At 55.0% G+C, this 19,426-nt stretch overlaps 1 protein-coding gene across 2 annotated transcripts in view; it reads right to left on the bottom strand.

The window, feature by feature from the left end:
* The window catches only part of PREX1 (phosphatidylinositol-3,4,5-trisphosphate dependent Rac exchange factor 1), a 127,319-nt gene that overhangs the window by 53,450 nt on the left and 54,443 nt on the right, over positions 1–19,426 (bottom strand). For both annotated transcript variants that reach the window (XM_040981353.1, XM_040981352.1), the window contains exons 3-5: positions 19,009–19,131; positions 12,364–12,468; positions 4,810–4,911 (exon numbers count right to left, since the gene is read on the bottom strand). In XM_040981353.1, the coding sequence (XP_040837287.1) occupies positions 4,810–4,911; positions 12,364–12,468; positions 19,009–19,131 (330 nt within the window). The remainder of the gene's footprint in view (positions 1–4,809; positions 4,912–12,363; positions 12,469–19,008; positions 19,132–19,426) is intronic.

Below are 19,426 nucleotides of genomic sequence, written 5' to 3'. Positions count from 1 at the left end.
ACCCTTCCCCATTGAACTAGCAGGTGCACTCCATGTTCCTTCATTTCCTGTCTGTCTCTCCCAGGAACGTTAGCTCCATGGGGCAGGAGAGTGGGCTGTTTCTGTTCACTTTGCACCTTTAGTTCCCAGAATGGTTGCCGGGTAACAGCTAGTAGATAAACAAGTGCTTTCCAAACCTCTGGACATGGCAGCACCCACCACGGCTGGGTCCTGGATGCGACAGAGAGGCAGAACGGAATCTGTAGGGTGTAGCCTCACCATCAGGGAACTCGCTGTTTCCAAAGGTGTCCCCTCCCGCATAAAGGTTCCTCATGCATCCCCCAACATGCTCTGGAGAGCTGGGCAAAGGAACACCTCTGCCCCACTCACCGGCTGCCTGCTCCAGCAAGAACTAAAAACACCAGCTCTTGGCAATGGATTCATTTCCCATCCATCCCTGGGAGCTGACTTCAGCAGCACCCACAGAGGGATGGGAGAGGCACTGGACACTCGGAGTCTGTGCACAGACCTAGAGCTGCACCACACACAGCCACTCCACAAAAACGTTTTCCAGATGCCAACTGGCCCAGTACACATCCTGCTGGGGACCCCACATTAAACAAGCTTTAAACCGGGCTGATGTCTGGACCTCAGAAGCGTTCCCACAATAACCCCAATTTCTAGATGGTGGAAACAGACAGCAACCTAGAATGAGGGAGACAATACATGAAGCGGTGTCCCCTGAGAGTTGGGCCAGAACAGGAGCGAGAGGGGCTGTAGAGGAAACGAAAGTCAAGTGAGGGGAAGACCTGTAGCTTGATGGGATTGGGAAGAGCTTCTGTGAGCACAGTTGAGCACAGCTGAGCAACAGGAGGCTGACCAAGGCCAAGAGCTGAGTTGCCCATCCGGGGGAGCGTAAAGGCCCTGAGGCAGGAGCCTACAAGATGAGCCCAAGGCGCCTTCAGGAGGCCAGTGTGGCTGAGCAGCGGCAGGAAGGATGATAGGAGGTGCAGGAAGGAAGCATGCACAAACCGTGTGGGGCCTTCCCTGTGGCCACAGGGGGGTCTGCAGTTTTTCCTGAGGGTGGTAAGCTGCTGGAGGGTTTTGAATGGAGGAGGGGTACTGACTGACTCAGACTGTGGAAGACCGGGCAGAGGCGGGGTGACCTGCTAGGAGCTGCCAACAGGGTCCATGAGATAGGTGCAGCTAGGCAAGCATGGAGCGGCCTGGCCAGCCTTGACAGAGAAGCAGATGGAGGCAAAGAGGTGAGTCTTCCTGGGGTGAAGAGGCTGTTCTTGGCTCATTCTAGGGACGAATGTACAACTCTGGCCTCAACATTTCCTAATGACCGCAGAGTGGGTGAGACCAGCAGGGAGAATGTCTAGACAATCAAGCCAAGGGGCTGAGATGAAGCCACCTGAGTTCAGAAGCCTGGGAGACAAAGAGGAAACACAAGCACAGGAGACCAGAGAGGCAGGGGACCAAGGGGCCGTCCTCAGCCCTAGACAGGCTATGCCCCCTGCCACCCCGTGCACACTCTTCCCACCCCACCCCTGCCCGCTCCGAGGGTCCAGGACAGGACTGTCTAGACCACAAGTGTGGCTCCTGAACCACCCCAGCAGGCAGTGCACAGCAGGAGGCCCAACAAGACGCATGTGTCCCCAGGAAGCGCCAGTGGGCAGCCATGACAGTGACGTCTGTCCTGGCATCATCCCAAGCTGAAGGCGCTTCCCTGGAAACACCAGTGAGAACTCAACCAAGTCTGAAAACGCCAACTGTCTGTCCTGGGCTGGGCTGAAGAGCCAGGCTGAGGAGCCAAAATAGAACATTCCGGCTTTGTTGCAGTGCTGCTTTGGGCGGCTGCTCCCAAATAGACTTTCGTCCTCGTTTTATCCCACTGAGGATCCTCACCCCCTGTATATCACAGGCCTGGGAGTCCAGTCTCCACGAGGGTGCTCAGGGGCCCCCAGGGACATTGTGACCCTGGGCAGGGGCACAGCACGGTCTTAAGCCTGTGGTATCATCTTCTCACATCCACTGGAAAATGTGACTGGGATGGGGAGCTGCAGCCCAGCTGCTGGCTGACACAGACGTCCGGCCACGGGTGCCAGAGGCCAGGACGTGGAGAGTTCCGCCAGGAGGGAGCAGGCTGTGGCCCCAAAGGAATCCAGGCCCTGATGGCCCTGTCCCATAAACACAGCTGGAGGCTGGGCAGTGTAAACAGCCAGCTGGTCAGCACAGCCACCCACGGGTCCCCGCGCCACTTCCTATGAGCTGCTAGGCTGGCTGCTCTGTCCCTGTCTGCCCCCACCTGAGGGAGGGAGGGGGGAATCCAGAGTCCAACCATCCCTGGTGACCAAATGCTCGCTGCTGGAGGGGAAAAGAGAACAGAAACAAAAACCCCCCGTATCTCCCACCAAGCCTAGAGTCTGTGCATTCGCACAGATCCGGCCCCATGTACCACCAAGACCCCAGGCTTCCTCAGGATCCAGAAGCCAAAAGGTTAACATCCGGGCTCAGTCCTGGGGCTAGGGGTCCTTCTGCAAGGTCAAGGGTTCAAAATGAGACACAAATCACGGGGTTTCCACCTTTCAAGACCCCTTCTTCAGGAACCCCCAGAGGCCAGCATTGCTGACACTCAAGCTTTTGGACCGTCTCCCTGTCCCAAACGCTTCTAACCAGATGTGCTGGCTGTCTGGCCAGCAGCAGGACTCTGCCATCAAACTGCTGCAGGTCCTCCTGCTGCTTCCTGCTGTGTGGCCAGTGGGAGAGGTCACTTCCCTTGGCTGTTGCACCTCCCAGAAGAGGCCAGGGACAGCACCTGCCTCTCTGAGCCTTAAGGAGAAGGTAAACACACAGGTGCTTGTCACAACAACCCTACGAGTCCAACAAAAGCAAGCCCCGCATGGCAGACAAGTAGCTGAGGCACGGGGCAGAAACGTGACTTGCCCGAGGCCACACAGCTTGTTCAGAACAGAGCCAAATGCAAATCCAGGTGGGTTCTGGTTGTCAAGCCCCTGGCTCCCAGCAGGAGTCCGCAAAGGCCAGCCAGGAAGTCCTTTGACTCTGTCGGCCACAGCTGGCCTCCACACTCCATCTGGCTCACTGCTGCCTCTCCGTTTTCCTTACACCCCCCTTCAAGGAATGTAAACACCATTCCTAGCTCCTGGGTTGGACAGAAGCAGGCTGTAGGCTTGAGTGGGTGGCCCGTGGATCTCAGCTTTGCCAGTCCTTCCTCTAAGCCACTCTACTGTCCCGCAGCCTGAATGCTGGCCACAGCTCCCAGTTTAGAAGGTGTGGTGAAGAAAGCCTGCAAAGGACCATGTGGGCCTGCCTGCACCACGGGCTACCGACTGGCAAGTTGCACCAGGCACTGTTTCCACGCCAAGGTGAAGGGCAGCGCTGCAGTGCTTCTAACCCCTGTCAGGAGTCAGAACAGCAGCAGGAACTACTGCAGAAGCTCCTCTGGAGCCCCTGGAGGGACAAGCAGCAGGAGGTGGGAGCAGGGACAATTGTGTCCTCAACACACACACACAGAGGCGGGCGCACACACATGTACATACGCAGAGAGACACACACAGAGATACACACACTAACATACACAGAGATAACATACACACACACATACAGATACCCAAACATACAATGATAACACAGATACACACACACATATACAGAGACACACAGACACACAAATAGAGCAGGACACCCAGAAGGCCCATGTTGACAGGCAGAGTTCACATCCCAGGGCCTGGTCCAGCTCTGAGGCTGGAGCGCCACCCACTTTCTCCACCAGAAAGTCAGGTTCAACAGTTCCCTTGTACCCTTCCCATTGCTCTTCCAGTTCATGAAGCCAGAGATGCAGGCAGCGTCTGGGAGCAGGTGCGTGAACAAGGCGCCACCAGCCAAATGAAGGCAGCAGCAGGGAACCCGGGCAGCAGCTGTCAGATGGGAGGCCTTCGGAACACAGCCAGGACAGGCACTGGCCAGCAGCCGCCATTCGTGTAGGGTGGAAACCCTGGGCCGATGGTGGCAACCCAGACCTTGCCCAGCACCCACCACTGACACCAACATTCAAGACTTCTCGAGTCCCCACACAAGCAGCAAGTCCTCCTTGCTCTAAGCAGAAGCAGGGAGGGAGACATCAGGTATGTGAAGGCTGTAGTTTATACATGCAGAAGCTGTGCCTCCCTCCTCTCCCCCTTGAGCCCTGATCCTGGGAACAGGCTTTAACTATGGAACAGTAGCCCACGGGACTCCATGATGGATTCATAATTAGGACATAAGACTTAAGTCTTGAGTTACTCAGGGTAATGGGTTTGGGGATGAAGCACCTGACCCAAAACTCAGCCAATAAGAACACAGCAGAGTGGAGTCCACAATCACGCCTCAGCCAGTCAGAACACAGCCCTGTCCTGCTCACCGTGATTGGGTCAGAGGATAATTAATAATACAAGCAAAGGCTTTATGTGATTAGTTGGAGCCAATCACATGACTAAGACTCCAAACACCTGGGATACCACATGCTCTGGCCACAGATGGTCGAGGCTGGAGTCAATCTGGGGATGTCCATCAGAACGCTTAGAAGCGACATCCGCTTTCTCACTGACCTTACACTTCAGAGAGTGATGACAGCCATCTGCTGCCCACCGCAGAGAGAGCTCAATGGTGCCGAGTGGACAGGAGACACAGAGACAGAGCCTGGCCCTGAGCCAATGTGAAATGTCCCAGCTACGAGACCCAGTGTATTCCACTCTGGTGCTGAAGCCTGGCCATGCCAGGGCTGCTGGCACTTGGGATAGGGTTGGGGGAGCCAGCCAAGTGCCTCACCTTGAGGAGCAGTGGGTACTTGCAGATCCTCTGGATTGGGGACAGCAGGTAGCCTTCCAGTGGAATGTCCGTGGTCTTCCGGCCTCCCAGCAGCATACAGCTCTGCAAAGCAACAGGGACCTTTGTTAAAACTCACCCAGACAGCACAGGGATAGGACCACCAGCAGCACCCCCATCGCACCTCCAACCACAGGGAATGTTCTAAGAATGCAGCGGTCCACAATCACTCAGCAAGCAGTTTAGCAACACCAGGACAGGTGACAAGGTGCACAGGCCACAGCCCAACACAAAGCCCTCATTAGGAGTTAGCACACAATGGCCCCTCGGCCAACTCCTGTCCACCACCTCCTCTGGTGGGGTTTTACTGGAATACAGCCACTTCCATCATGTGTCGTCTGTCACCGTTCTCAGGCTATTGTGGCGGAGCTGAGCGATAGCGACAGAGGCCCATGGAGGTGTGAAACACGTTTACTGCATGGTCTGTCGCAGAAAAGCTGGCCAGTCCCTGGTCTAGCGACTCTAACTCATACACCAGGAGGCAGGCACCAGGACCTGCCTTGTTCAGGCCAGCGAAAGACAAGGAGCAACCTAAACAGCAAGCAGTTGGAGAAAGGCAAAACCTGGCTGTCATTCTAAGTGTGGCCGCAACAGAATCACGGGATGGGATAGCAGCAGCAGAGCTCAAACCACACCTGCTGACAATGACAGGCTCCGACACAGTCTCAAGCCAGAAAAGAGAACCTGAAGGCTATGGTCACTGTGAGCCCTTTCACTCCGATCTTGTAAAGACGTGGGAAACAGTGAGAGACGTGGCCTGTGTGAGGCCTGTAAACAGCCAATTCCAAGACATGCGCCAAATGCCAACCAGGGATCCCATGATACATGGGAGGTAGGAGCTTGAGCACAGCCTGCGTGCAGGGTTAAAGCCTGCAGTTCCACCAGGAATGGAGACAGTTCCAACAACTCCCAGGCTCACCCGCCAGCACCTGTCCATGCCAGTCAACACAGCGACCTGCCCGTCAGGCCAGCCTCTCAGCAAGGACACCTTCTCTTCCCCAGTGCCCACGTACTCACAGTCATGGAACCAACCCCATCAACTGCTAATGCTGACCGAGGCTTTGCATACATTCACAATGTCACGAGGCTTCTGAGCCTGACCACCAATCTTCACGGGCACTGAGACCCAATATTCCCGTTTCACAGCTTGAAACGCTGAGGCCCAAGAGGTTGAGTCTTTCACCTCAAGGTCACCCTCCAGAACAGGTGGGGTCTAAAGCCAGCCTGGCAGATGCAGCATCTGAGTCGGCGGGGGCGGGGGGCGGCCATCATGCTAGTCTGCCTACGCAGCCACTCCACCTGCACTCACTCCAGTGCAGGCTCCCTTCCTCCTGCAGCCTGCACAGTAGGCTGCTTGTTCCACGGGGCTACAGAGCACATTACAGCACTGTGCTCTCCCCCTGGAGGCACTCCAGCTGAAGCAGCCGTCTTCTGGGTGGCGGGAACTATAGGCGACAGGCCTGCGGGCCCCCGCCATGCCCCTCTTAGCCCCTGGTCCCCCGTGCTTATGATGTGCTCCACGCATGCCCAAGTGAATGAATTCACAAACAAGCTCATGAATGAACAAGCCGCCAGCACATGCAGCAAATAAGGGGGTTTCAGTCAACACCACCCTAGCAGACTGCAAATGAGTCAGGATGCTGCGGGAAAGGCATTCATTCATTCATTCATTCATTTCTTCCATGAGTGTGTACTGTGGGCTTACTAAGTACTGGGCACAGTGCCAGGACATTTGTTTGGAAAACCGCCCAACGGCCCCCTGTTAATTTTCCAGTGAAAACAAGATTGGAGGGCCATTACCAGGTGCCCGCCATGTGCTGGCAACTAAATGCCTCACACCTCACATACGTGTGGGTCCCTGCCGCAGTGGCAGGACAGAGCATGAACTGCGGTCTCCCTGTGACCCACAAGGAAACTGTAGTAAGTTCAGCTGGTCCCAGACCCAGAGCCACCTGCCTCCACTGCCTCTCAGGGACCACAAAGAGCTCTCTCCTTGCAGAGGCAGAGTCCTGGGCAGCCCAGACCCTGCTGTGGCCCAGCACCACAGTTCTCACCCCAGTGTCCACCCCTGGCACAGACCAGGGGATGCAGGCTGCTGCAGCTGGGAGATGCCAGGCCTGTCACTGCTCACACTCAGGCCTTTGTTCTCCAAGCCAGCACTGGTCACAAACTGCCCTTGATGATGTCAGCTCCGGGCAGAGAGCAGGGAGCAGAGGGGGGATGGAGTAGCAGGGAAGGAGGGGGAGCTTTCCAGAAGCCCCAGGCACTTGGCAGAAGTAGGGCCGGTCTCTTTGTCCAGGATCAAGGCATTTTCACAGGGCTGGCCCAGCCACCAACCACACTCAGACTGTTGTTCTACTTTATTTTCATTAAAAAAGAGAGAGAGAGAGAAAGAAGCCAAGCCACACAGAGCTGCCATTCACTATTCTCTCATCACACCCGGGCACCGGCCAGAGGGAGGAGTCCGAGGGATTACCTCCTGCACCCTCCTCCTGCTCGTCACAGAATGGGAGCGGTGGCAGCCTCATGCCGCCCACCCGGGGCCACCGGCTCCCACTTGATGTCTGTCCACACCCACTCCCTGCCCATCCTGTTCAGACCCACGTTTTGAACACCATCTTAATGCTGAACATGCTCACACGGGCCATCTCCTGCCAGCCCCTTCCCTAAACATTAGGCTCTCAGGCCACTTGCCCCACACCTGCTCTGGGCTGTCTCCTGGGCAGCCTGAACTTCACACCCCCAGAATGAAAACGGTCATGGGTCTCAACCACTTTCACACACCCAGACCTTTGTCATTGGCTCCCACCCCACAGCCAGCTATGAGGCACGGGGGTGCCCCCCAGGTTTGTGCCTTCCAAGTGCCTCTGACCATCACTCCCAGCAACATCCTTTTCTTAGCTGCCAGCACCTTCTGCCTGGACAAGTGCAAGAGCCCTGAGGGAGGGGTGGTAGCAAATGATATCTGCCCAACCTGGGCCTCCTCCACCCAGGGCATCAGGTGTGATTGAGGCTCTTGCAAGTGTTACTGATTAAATGCAGTCACACTGGATGGAGAGGGGAGGATACAGAGAAAGCGGCCACGGATGGCACAAGACACAACCAAGTGATGCTGCACAAACCAGGGCAGCATCCATCCCCAGAGCTATGGAGTGGGGGTACGGCTTAAAACTGCCAGGATTGTGAGCCGCTGGCCTCCAACACTGCAAGGGAAGTCCAGCTGTGTTCAGCCCCCAGTTTATGTAACTGTTCCTGCACCCTGGAGAGAAGGAATGAGGCCTCTGCTGGCCCCTCGGTCCCACCCTCACACAGCCAAAGGGCCCCCAGGATGCCAAGCTGCTCCTATGCTCAGCCCCTCCTAGTTGCAGTCTCCAACATCCTGCCATGGGTGCCCACATGGGGACTTGCACAGGCTGCTGGGCACCCAGACTCCGTGCTGAAGCACTCATGTAAAACTCAAGAAGGGGCAAAACAGCTTTGGTGAGAGAGCAGTGTGTGCTCATGCCTGGAGGCAGAGGAGGGCATGACCGAAAAGGAGTAGATGGACATGTCGCAGCTCCTGGTCTCAGGGCTGGCATCACAGACGTGGCAATCAATGAGGTTCATCTCCTAGGACCACCTTCACTGCAGGTGTGCCGCACCCCAGTTCAAAAAAAAAAGCTTAGGAAAACCCAGTCCCTTTCCAGGACTGAATCCTCCTGTATTACCTGGCTTCTCACGACCTCTCCGACCCCCTCTCCCTCCTAAGCCCCTCCACAAGCCCAGGGCCAGCGCACTGGCACTTTGTCCATCTGGAATTCTCTGTGTGTGCATGTGCATGTTGTGTGTGGATTTCCTAAATTTATCTGAAAAGTAAAAACAAATAGATGAGGTCTCCCACCTACTGGTTCACTCCCCAACAGCCGCCAAGGCTGGTCAGGTCAAAGCCAGGAACCAGGGACTCCATCCAGGACCCCCATGCGGGTAGTAGGGACCCAAGGACTTGAGCTGTCCCCTGCTGCCTCCCAAGGTGCACATGAGCTGGACGCTGGAACAAACAGCAAAGCTGGGACTCAAAGCCGGGCACTAGAGTCTGGGATCAGAGCATCCCAAACAGCAGCTTAACCACTACCCTCCACACGGAATTCCGTACATCCAGGCAGCCCTTACCCCCTCTTTTCCTCCCCCATGTCATCCCTACTCCTGCTTAAATGTCACCTAGGATGCAGTTTGTCCAAACAGCAGCCACCACTCTGACTCCCTCCAAACATCGTCCAGAGCTGACTTCATCTCCTCCAGGGGACGCCATGCCACAGCATCATGTCTCACCTGCACCTCCCTCACCGGAAAAGCGACTCCAGGGGAGCCGTATCCACCACCATATCCCAGATCTCGGAACACTCCCTGTCACGCAGGAGGTGGTGCTCATTAAGAAGGTGCCTAATGCAGTACAGTGGAGTCTGCAAAGAACACCTGGTACCACAACAGAGAACGGGAGGACAGAACAAATCGATCGACTACCTCCAACCAAGTGTTGGCATTAAGTCTCCTGGGCAAAGACTCTAAGGTGGACTATGTCAACCAGAGGGTTTTGGAGAGATTTCATCGTGCTTGGAGTGGTGAGATTGGCAGTAATTCAGAACTGTCGGATTATCAAAACCTCTTGAGCAGGACCCTCAGAGCATGCCCCACATCGGGGACCCTGGAGTGGTGTCGGGTGGCTGCCCTACCATCCCAGGGTGCAAAAGTGTTTGGGAGGCTGGGTGTGGCTTCTCTCCTTATCTCCCTCCTTCCCCCAGATACAGGAAGGAAAAAAAAAAGATGGTGGAAATTGTTATCTCACCCACCTTCCTGTAGCCCTTGACCCTAATCACCCTAATCAACTATGTAAAAACCATCAAAAACAAAAATAATATTTTTAAAAAGAAATAAACCCAAAAAGCAAACAAAACAAAAAAAGAAGGTGCCTAATGAATAAATCACCCCCATTTTACAGACAAGAAAACTAAGACACAGAAAGGCAACATCACTAACCCCATTACAAGACTGGTACACAGCACACTGTGAATGGAAAGGTGGTTTCTGCCTCTTCCCCGCCCCTCAACATCCTGTCAGAAACTCCCCACAGCCCTTGCACAGGTGGCCAAAAGCTGGGAGATGCCAACAAGGAGGGAACCAGATGGTGCATAAGCTGGTACTCCACTCACCCACCCCCTGCCCTGCCTGGCTCAGCCCAGCTGCTGTGGGGAAAGCGGCAGCCTGGCTCACCAGGAAGACTGCACATGAGAAAGGCAGGAGAGGAGCCCAGGCTGTCACCACGCCATGCCCACGTCATCACCCTCCTGCCATCTTCCTGGGCCCCAGGGGAACCCTCAGAGGGCAGGACCTTCGGCCAGGCTGCCTACGAGCCAACAGCAGGAGAGACACAAATGCTGTCATCTATCTCTCTGGCATGCATGATGTCTCACACGGATCAGACTTATCCTTGCGTTGTGTCCATACTATTTTTGCGAACCCAAAGATGGAAGCAGGAAGAGGCAAACCAGCAAAACAATGAGCCAAAAATGCAGAGAAGCTGGTCAACAGTGGGCTCTGCCTCAGGTGTCCACCAGAACTGGGCAGCACACACAGGCTTGGGAGGAAAACGGGCAGGTTCTTCTATCAGAGTCTGGGACAGATTTCGCTGCTGGCTGTGCTGTGAGCAGTACATTCTGCAACAGAGAGCTGAGAATGCCGTCAGCACTTGGCATGCCAGGTCAGCTGACGCCTCCACCCTCGGATCCTCAACGCCGAATTCTTGGTGGGGAAATAAACAGATTGGGGGTGAGGGTCTCTGTGTGTGAACCCAAGGAGCTCCGCAGCTTTTCAAGCACATCCCTTAGAAATGTCCTGAGTATTCTGGAATCCACAAACTCACCTGTGGCCAAGGTTCCCTGGCATCCCCCCTGCCCAGTAAGTATTCTCAGTGATGCCCTGGAGTCCCTAGGACAAAGTCTCCATTCTCCAGCCTCCCTTGCAGCTAGGGAAGGCCACAGGACTAGGTTCTAGACAACAGGACCAGAACCCAAGAGCCAGGTGCAGTCCCAGAATGCCCTTCAGGGGATAAGGGTGTGTCCGCCTTCCCAGCCCTCCTGCCCCCTCCGGAGGGGTGGCGGTGGTGGTGATCAGGATCCAGTGAGAGGTTAGGACATTACCCAAGGGCCTGCAACCCCATACCACACCACATCGACACCCACAGGGCTGACAAGCCAGCATAAGCCACTGAGACCCATGGGATGCCCAAAAGCACACACAGGTACCAGGGAACTCCCACACAGGTGACAGCAGCTTGGAAAGCTCCAAGAAAGGGACAAACTGTTTCATGTGAAAGGGATGGTCTTTCTAAGTGCAGAGAAGCCCGCATGGGCATCTACTCCTGGGGCATGCTTGTTTATCCTGTCCTTGTGTACACTCACTGGGCCTTCAGAAGACCAGTCAATGACCCCAGCCTAAGGCTCTGGGCCAAGGTGAGCCAATGAGCACCAGACCCGCAACTTTCACTCCTGGCTCTTAGGCCTGGAGTTGCTCAGCTCTGAGAAGTGGACACGTGGGACTGCTGGAGGCTGGACTGCCAGCTCCTGGGGAAGGCAGACCTGCAAGGAGAGCTGGGGCAGACAACAAGCAGAGTCCAGAGACGTGTTCGGGGTGGCCTCATTTGACCCCTGCGGTTGACCAGGTCTTAAGCTTCCCAGAAAAGTAAGCCAGGAAACCGGCTTTTGGGGTGTTGTTTTTCTTTTTCTTTTTAAAGATTTGTTTGTTTATTTGAAAGGCTGAGTATTGGAGACAGGGAAGCAGAAGAAGAGCAAAGGGAAGGAAAAGGGGAGGGAAAGTGAGAGAGAGAAATTACTCTGTCACCTAATGACTGACTTTCAACTTGGGCATAATGGTCCAGACTCGGAAGACCACGCCAGGGGTCAGCAAGAGCATTTGGGTTCTGTACACAGCCCATCCCCTGCTGCCTTCTTGGGGACATAAACATTAAGCCAGCTCAGAAAAGCAGGCCATCCAGGACTGGAACCAGTGCTTCGACCCGAGACGCCAGTGTCACAGGTGGTGAGCCACACCAGCAGCCAAGGATGTTGTTTGATTTGGATTTTCCTTCTGCCATAATGAAATAATCCTAATAATGCTAGGAATCCAAACAGTAGCAGCAGTAACTATAATTACTACCACTTGTAGTAGGACCATTGCTTTAAACCAGGAATTGATATCGACCTCTGTCAGGCCTTTTGCCTGTTTTTGAAAATGAGGTTTTACTGGAGATATGTTCATTCCTTTACCAAGGACCACAACGGTGTGAGCCCAGCCGGCGTCATCACAAGAACAAGCAAAGTAAAAGCCCCACCCCCACTAACGTACCCAGAAGGTGTCTGCAGATCCCTGCTGTCTTAGATCAGAAGGGATCAGACAGCGCAGGTGAGCGCAGGGCTCCCCTGGGTGTCCAGGCGGGCTGGCATGGGGTAGGAGAAGTGAACTCACCAGCAGGAAGGCACGCACAGTGGGTATCTTGTTCAGTTCCACCAGCAGCCGCAGGGCCTTCTCATGGTTGCTGCAGTATTCCTCGTACACGCAAAACTTGTCCTTCTGCAAGACAGGGAGGGAGCCAGTGGCAGACAGGCCACAGTACGGCTGGGTCAGCTGACCTGGGAGGATGGAATCAGTCCAGACCGTGGCAGCCGGGACAGTAGGGGAAGTGGTCTCCACATTCCCCCCTGCCCCAGCTACTTGGAAAACTTGCAGGAAGTAGCTCGGCCCAGGGTGGAGAGCAGCAACCAGAGCCACGCATCCTGGACTTGAACTTGGCTGCATTCCCTAGGTGAGCTACCTGAGCTCCCTGTGTCTCGGTTTCCTCATATGGAAAGAGGAGCTTGATAAAAGTCCCTCCCTCACAGAGGCCAAGGCTGGTCTTCTTCATGCAGCCTAGAGGTCACCGGAAAGGTCACAAGGTCCTCAATCAGCGGTCAGAGTTTCCGGAACTGGAAGGTCACAAGCCATCTTAGCAGGAAGCTCTCAACAGAGCAGCCTTGGTTCCAAAAGGCTCAGAATTTGCCAAGCCCCAAACAAGGATGTCCTGGGTAGGCTACCAGGGAGGAAAGGCTGACAGGCTTGAACCTGGAGGGGGATGGGAAGGGACAAGGGAGACCCCATGAAACTAAGGAAGGAAGAGGTGGGGATGCAAGGAAGGCAGCCTGCCTTGTTTCTAAACAAGCCCCTGCCACCCTTCCGTGGGAACCTGCAAGGAGGCTGGGGAGTTAGAAGGGGGAAGGCCTTTGACATGAGTGAGTGACCCCAGCCAGCCCCATTGGTGCTGGGGGTTCCGTGTGCACCAGCTAAGAGACACCCTGCTATGCGGGACCAGGGTACCAAGCATGGGCTGTACTCTGTTTTCTGGACCAGAGGGTAAGCTCAGTCTTCCCAGTTAAGCTTCTATTTAGTTACTAGGAATAGACCCATTTGCACATGGGAAAACCAAAGCAGAGTGACCTGCCCTAGGGCTTGCAGTGAGTGTGGTAACAGAACCAGGATTCAAACTCTCATAACCCCGTGCCGATTTCCAGGTCAGGGTCACAGCACAGGAAAGGGGTGGGAATGAGAGGTGGATACACACACCCCATAAACCGAACCCCAAAGGGTCCCGTGGCACCAGGGCAAGGGAAGCAGAGCACTAGAAATTCAGCACTGTGCTCCCCAAGTAGAGCGGAACCCGAGGCGAGGACATACCGTAGTGTGCAAGGGGTACAGCAAGCCAGCCCCAGCACAAGGCATAGTAGGGCACAGTGACCTACTGAGTTGTCCAATGAGCAGAAAGTGCCTGGCATGCAAACTGTGAGATACAAGACTGCAAAACACTGCCCAGGTTTTAGCTTACAAACACAATAAACATACATCTACAAGGGAGAAAAAAATCTAAACAATGCCCCAGTTCCCATAGAGTAGACACACACATATACACATCTCGGGACAAACTGCCCCGCTGTACACTCCAGGGAACCTTCACAGCCTACTACAACACACAAGCTGCATGTGTCAAACACCATCGCCAACATCAGTATCACACGGGGAGACACAATGAGCCCCCCAGCCACAGGCTCCTCACTGATGGCGTGCTGTCTGCAGAGACGCCAAGGACACAGAAGAAAAAGAGGGGGGACCCAGCATTCCCTCACTGCCCGAACAGACCTGTTCTAGTTCCCTGTTTCAAATGAGCCTAAGTACCTGTCAATATTGACAGAGATGGGTGAGAGGAAGTCTGGATGACAAGGGGGCTCATCTGGACATAGTTGGAACTCATGGGCAGGGTTGGGGGAGGGGTCAGCTGGACTTATCTGGAACCATGACCTTGGCTGCAGCAAGGTCACAGGGATTCTTTCTCGATGTTAGTGATGGGCACAGGCCTGAGTGTCTGGACGCTCCCCAGGGGCTCCAAAGGGAGGGCATGGCAGGAGGAAGTCCCAGCCACATGGAAGGAACTAGAAAAGTTTCTTCTCCCGGGGCTTTCCCTGGCCCAAACATCCCTACTGTCAGGGGTCAGTGTTACAGAGCAGGAAGATAACCCACTTCCGATCCAGCCCCCCCCCCTGCTACTGCGCCTGGGAAGGCAGCAGAAAACACCCCCAAGTGCTTGGGGTCCTACCACCCAAGTGGGAGCCTTCAATGGGAGTCCTGGGGCTCCTGGCTTTGGCTTGAATGAGCCCTGACTGTTGTATGGCCATATGGAGAGTGACTCAGCACACAGTCTCTCTCTGGCTTTCAAGTACATTTGTGAACACACATACACACACACACACACACACACACACACACATGCTACAAGCACTGCGTTAAGACACTAAGGTCCCCATGACCACTGACACCAACCACTGCCATGTGCAGGTACTGCAGCCAGCCTTCCCAGGTCCACAGCCCAACTCCCCCTGGCTGTCAGCTCTGTGACCTTGGCAAAGACAAGACTCTGATCCTGCGTATTGTCATCTGTAATGTGGTTGGGTGAGTGTCCCAGACCAGGGAAGGCCATCAGAGGACAGTACCAGGCAGACTTTAAGACATACAGAGGAGGGTTGTGACCCCTCTAGCGTGTCCTACTACCCACCCATCAACTGTGAACTCCAAAGGGCCAGAGTCTGCACCTGTTGAGGTGAGTGCAGGGCCAGCAGTCCCTGCCTGGAATCAGGCAGAAAAAGAGAAGCAAACACTAAGAGGAACTTAGAGGGTCCCCGTGGTCCGCAAACCAGCTTCTAGCTTCTGTCTAGACTGACCTGACCTACCCACAGATGCACATGTGACCCAGGACATACCAATCAAAGGGCTTCCTGCTCTGGCAACAGTGGCCATACAAGTCAAGCCGAGCCAGTGACAACCCGCAAGGACTCATGCTGGAATTATAGGCCTCCATGGGACTGCTGAGGGATAAAGTGGCAGCCTGAGAGGCACACACCATCCCCCTCCTCCAAGCACAAAGCCAGTGGGATGGGGCGGGGAGCAGGGAAGCCAGCGTCGTGGCTCAGCAATTTAAGCTATCATCTGCAACATCAGTATCCCAGGTTAGAGCACCTGTTTGAGTCCTAGCTCCTGTACTTCCAACCCAGCTCTCTGATAAGGTAGCATAGAATGACTCAGATATGTGGGCCCCTGACACCCATGGAAGAGACCAGGACAGAGTTCCTAGCTCCTGGCTTTGGGGTAGTTGTGGTGGTCATTTGGGCAGTGAGCCAGTGAACAGACCTCTTCCCCCCGCCCCTTGCATGTGTGTGTCTCTTTCTTTATGTCTGAAGCTCTGCCTTTCAAATAAATAGATCCAAGAAGGAGGAAGGGAAGGAGAAAGGAAGAGAGAAAGAATAGAACCAGTCCCAGCAGCTTCATTTCCAATCCAGCTCTCTGCTTGTGGCCTGGGAAAGCAGCAGAGGATGGGCCCAAAGCATTGAGACCCAGAGCCCATTTGGGAGACCCAGAAGAGGCTTCTGGCTTTGGAACAGCTCAGCTCTGGCCATTGATACAAAAAACAGCAGAGCCCAGGCGTGCGGAGAGAGGTCCTGAAAACAGCATGCAGCATCCTGGCTCCAGCTATGCCTGAAGCCACCCCACTCCACCACTTCATTTACCTGAGCCGACCAGCTCTACTTGACTTGAGGGTTTTTTCACCTGCCATGAAGACAGCCTTTTACTTAAAAGTCAGAATTACAGAGAATTGGGGCGGGGGGGGAGGACAAAGAGAAAGGGATGTCCCATCCTCTGGTTCACTCCCCAAGTGGCCGCAGTGTCCAGGTCAGTCTGAGTCAGGTTGAAGCCAGAAGCCAGGAGTTTCCTCTGAGCTCTCACACGGATGGCAAGGACCCAAACACTTAGGCCATTCTCCACTGCTTTTCCCAGGCCATGAGCAGGGAGCCAGATCAGACGTGCAGCAGCCGGGAGATGAACACTCACATCTCACACTGGAGTGAGGCTTCTAGCTGCTCTGCTTCTGACTCAGCTCCCTACTGACACACCCTGGGAGGCCCCAGCCACCCACATGCAAGACCCAGATGAAACTCCCGGCTCCTGATCCAGCTGGGCTATGGCCACTTAGGGATTGAACCTGCAGGTAGATTTCTTTTTTTCTCTCTCTCTCTCTGCATTTCAAATATATAAAATGTATCAGTTTTTACAAACTCCTACCTCTGACCACACTAGCGCTTTGCTAAAAGCCTGCAGTGGTTTCTTAGGGCCCAGCATCAACCTTGGAGGTCCCACAAAGCCCTTACAGGAACTGACGCCTCATGGCAGTCCTGACCCCCGCCTGCTGTGGCTGCCACCCTGCTCCTAAGTGCCAAGTTGGCTCCCAGCCTGGGGCACACATGCTGTCTCCTCCCTCGGGCACCCATTTCCCAGAGGGCCTCTGCACCTGCACCTGCACCTGCACTTGGTGGCACAGGCTGAGTCAGCGCCACCTCCAAGAGCTCAGGCAGGTGGGAGGCAGGAATTATAAATCATACATGAAAAATGCCATTTGGAAATCGCACAACATTGACTCATACCCTGTGCGATGATTCCTATCTGCAAGGTGCACTCCGCGCCCCACCCACACCCATCACTCCCCGAGCGTTGCTGAGATCACGCCCAGGACGGCCGTGGTCCCAGGCCTTCAGGACAGGAAGAGGCTGAGCAAGTAGTTTCCACTGCACTTGTTTTCACGAATTCTTTAGAGGAAGAGACGCTCACTGTCTACTTTCAGGGATGACAAAGACTTCACCCTTTCGGTGATTTTTTTTTCCAGTAAATTGTTGAAATGATGAAGCACCCAGACACAGCAAAATGTACAAACTCAGTGTGTGAGCTGCTGAGCTGAAGGTGCCCAGTGCCGTTGGCAAGAATGCTCTGATCCCAGCTCTCCTATGGAGGGCTGTGACCCTGCATCTGACCCTCCTCTCAAGTTTGCCAGTCTATGCAGTGGGCAGCTGAACTGGAGTTTAAGAGGCAGGGACACATGACAGTGACCCTTGCCCCGGTGCTAACAGACAACTCCCCAACAGGGAGAACACCCCCTAAGGATCAAAGTGCAAAGGGCTCTGACAACCAAGCCAGGGAGGGAGAGAACACACAGGTGTCAGAGGAGGTAGTGGGCGTGGCCTGTTCCAGAACAGTGAGGAGCTCAGGTGGTGGTGTGGTGGTTGGGAGGACGATGGGGGAATAGACAGGGTCTGGGGCAGCTCAGGGAAGAGGAGCGGGGAGGCTGTGTGTACTACTATGCAACAGGTGTCTGATCTCAGGAGCATCTCACTGCTGTCTGGGCCAGGGACAGCCATCCTGGGCCCTGACGTGAGGCCCCACTGCACTGAGTGGACACTCCCGAGAGCCTGGGATGAGGCTCAGCAGGCACAAGGCTGTGGCCCTGAGAATCCACAAATTCCTGAGCAGGTGCAAGGGACCTCATGGGTTCTCACTGTCTAAACCAGTTGAGCAGATGGGCCTCAACAGCCCCAGGTCACAGATGCAGAGACTGAGAACAGGGAGGCAAGGTCCTCCTCCCAGGAGCTCAGAGTTGGGAGGCAGCAGTATCAGGATACAAAGTCAGACAAGCCAGGCTCGCACATGCACTGAGATCTCGGGATGATGGGAGGTCCCTGGGTCGGGATGCCGTGGCAGAAAGGCCTGACCTTCCACTCAGTGGGTCATGGGTCGGGGCTAAGCACTGCCCTCACCCAGGCTAACTGGATGAGGCCACACCAAGAAATCTAGGAGGTGAGGACAGAAAGGACAAGGAAAGCACCCAGCCCACCCTCTTCTGCATCTCCAGGGGGTCAGGAATCCCTCCTAGAGAGGCAGAAGAGCCCAAGTCAGGGTCTTTGGCACTTGGAGTTACCCCTTCTCTGCTTCCTCTTCCCCTCCTTCAGGAAGCCCCTGGTATCCTGGCTGGACCAGCACCCACAGAGGACACTCGGGCAACAGCAGCTCAGGGCTGGACTGGCTTCAAGGGCTTCGCTCAGATGAACTCCCTGCATCCTTATGAAGGTTCTCCCACCACTCCCACTTCACAGAGATGGAGACCAAAGCCCTGAGATGCAGTGGCTTGCCCGAGGTCATGCAGCTCATCAGAGGGTTCTGAATTGTGGCTGCTGACTCCAGGGAAGCAAGCGTTCACTCGTCATTCTGAGCCCAAAGTGGAGGCCGTACATCCCCCCATCCCACCCAATTCTCACAGCTTTCCCTTTCGCAAACCACAGCTGCCCACCCTCCTCACCACCCCCACGGCCCCCATGCCACTCAGGGCACCATCCACTGGGACTTGGTGGGTGACCTTCTGCTGGGCTCCCTGCTGCCCCCTCAACAGTCTCTGCTCCCTCATGTAGCCTAAGGACACTTTTCTACCCAGAACGGACCCCATCTCGCCTCTGTATATTTCCAGTGCAGACCCCAGTGCCCACCCATCCCACCAGCTCCATTTCAAACACAGAGGAACCTTCGCCATTAGGGAGAGAAAAGCAATCCCAAAGGGACCACTAAAACCACCACTGTCTGCTTCCTGCTGGTCCTGCCTGCCCACCATGACCATCCCTTCTCCCAAACAGGCAGGCCAAGCAGGGACCTGGCAGAGAAAGCCAGTCGGCCAAAGGGGCCCACATGTTATGGGTGCGGGGGTGTGGTACTCACGAATTTTAAGAAAACGTTGCCAAGTTCGTGCTGAGACTGTGGCTCCGGATGCAGACAGAATTCCAGCGCAGCCAGGAAATCCTTGTGCACCTCCAAGATGTCCTCAATGTTGGAGAACAGGATCTGGGAGCAAAAGGGGAGCCCAAGGAAGAAGATGGCGGCATTAACCAAGGTGCAGGGGGCAGAGCAAGGCTGAGCACCAGCCACTCCCCAACGCAGGCAGAGGTAGGATCAGAGCAAGCTGGGTGCTCCCATAGCTCTCTTCTTATCTCCTCATCTTACCATCCGTCTCTGTAACTCTGCCTTTCAAACAAATAAATCTTAAAAAAAAAAAAAAGAAAGAAAAGAAAAAGAACCTCAACTCCCATCACCCCCACCACCCCATCCTAGAGTTAGTCCCCCTCAGTCCCTTTCCATT

This window comes from Ochotona curzoniae, unplaced genomic scaffold (genome assembly GCF_017591425.1).
Source record: "Ochotona curzoniae isolate NIBS_2020 unplaced genomic scaffold, NIBS_Ocur_1.0 contig_3520, whole genome shotgun sequence".
NCBI classification, from domain to species: Eukaryota; Metazoa; Chordata; class Mammalia; order Lagomorpha; family Ochotonidae; genus Ochotona; species Ochotona curzoniae.
The sequence above is the reverse complement of the archived record's forward strand: the minus strand, read 5'-3'. Positions and strand labels throughout refer to the sequence as shown.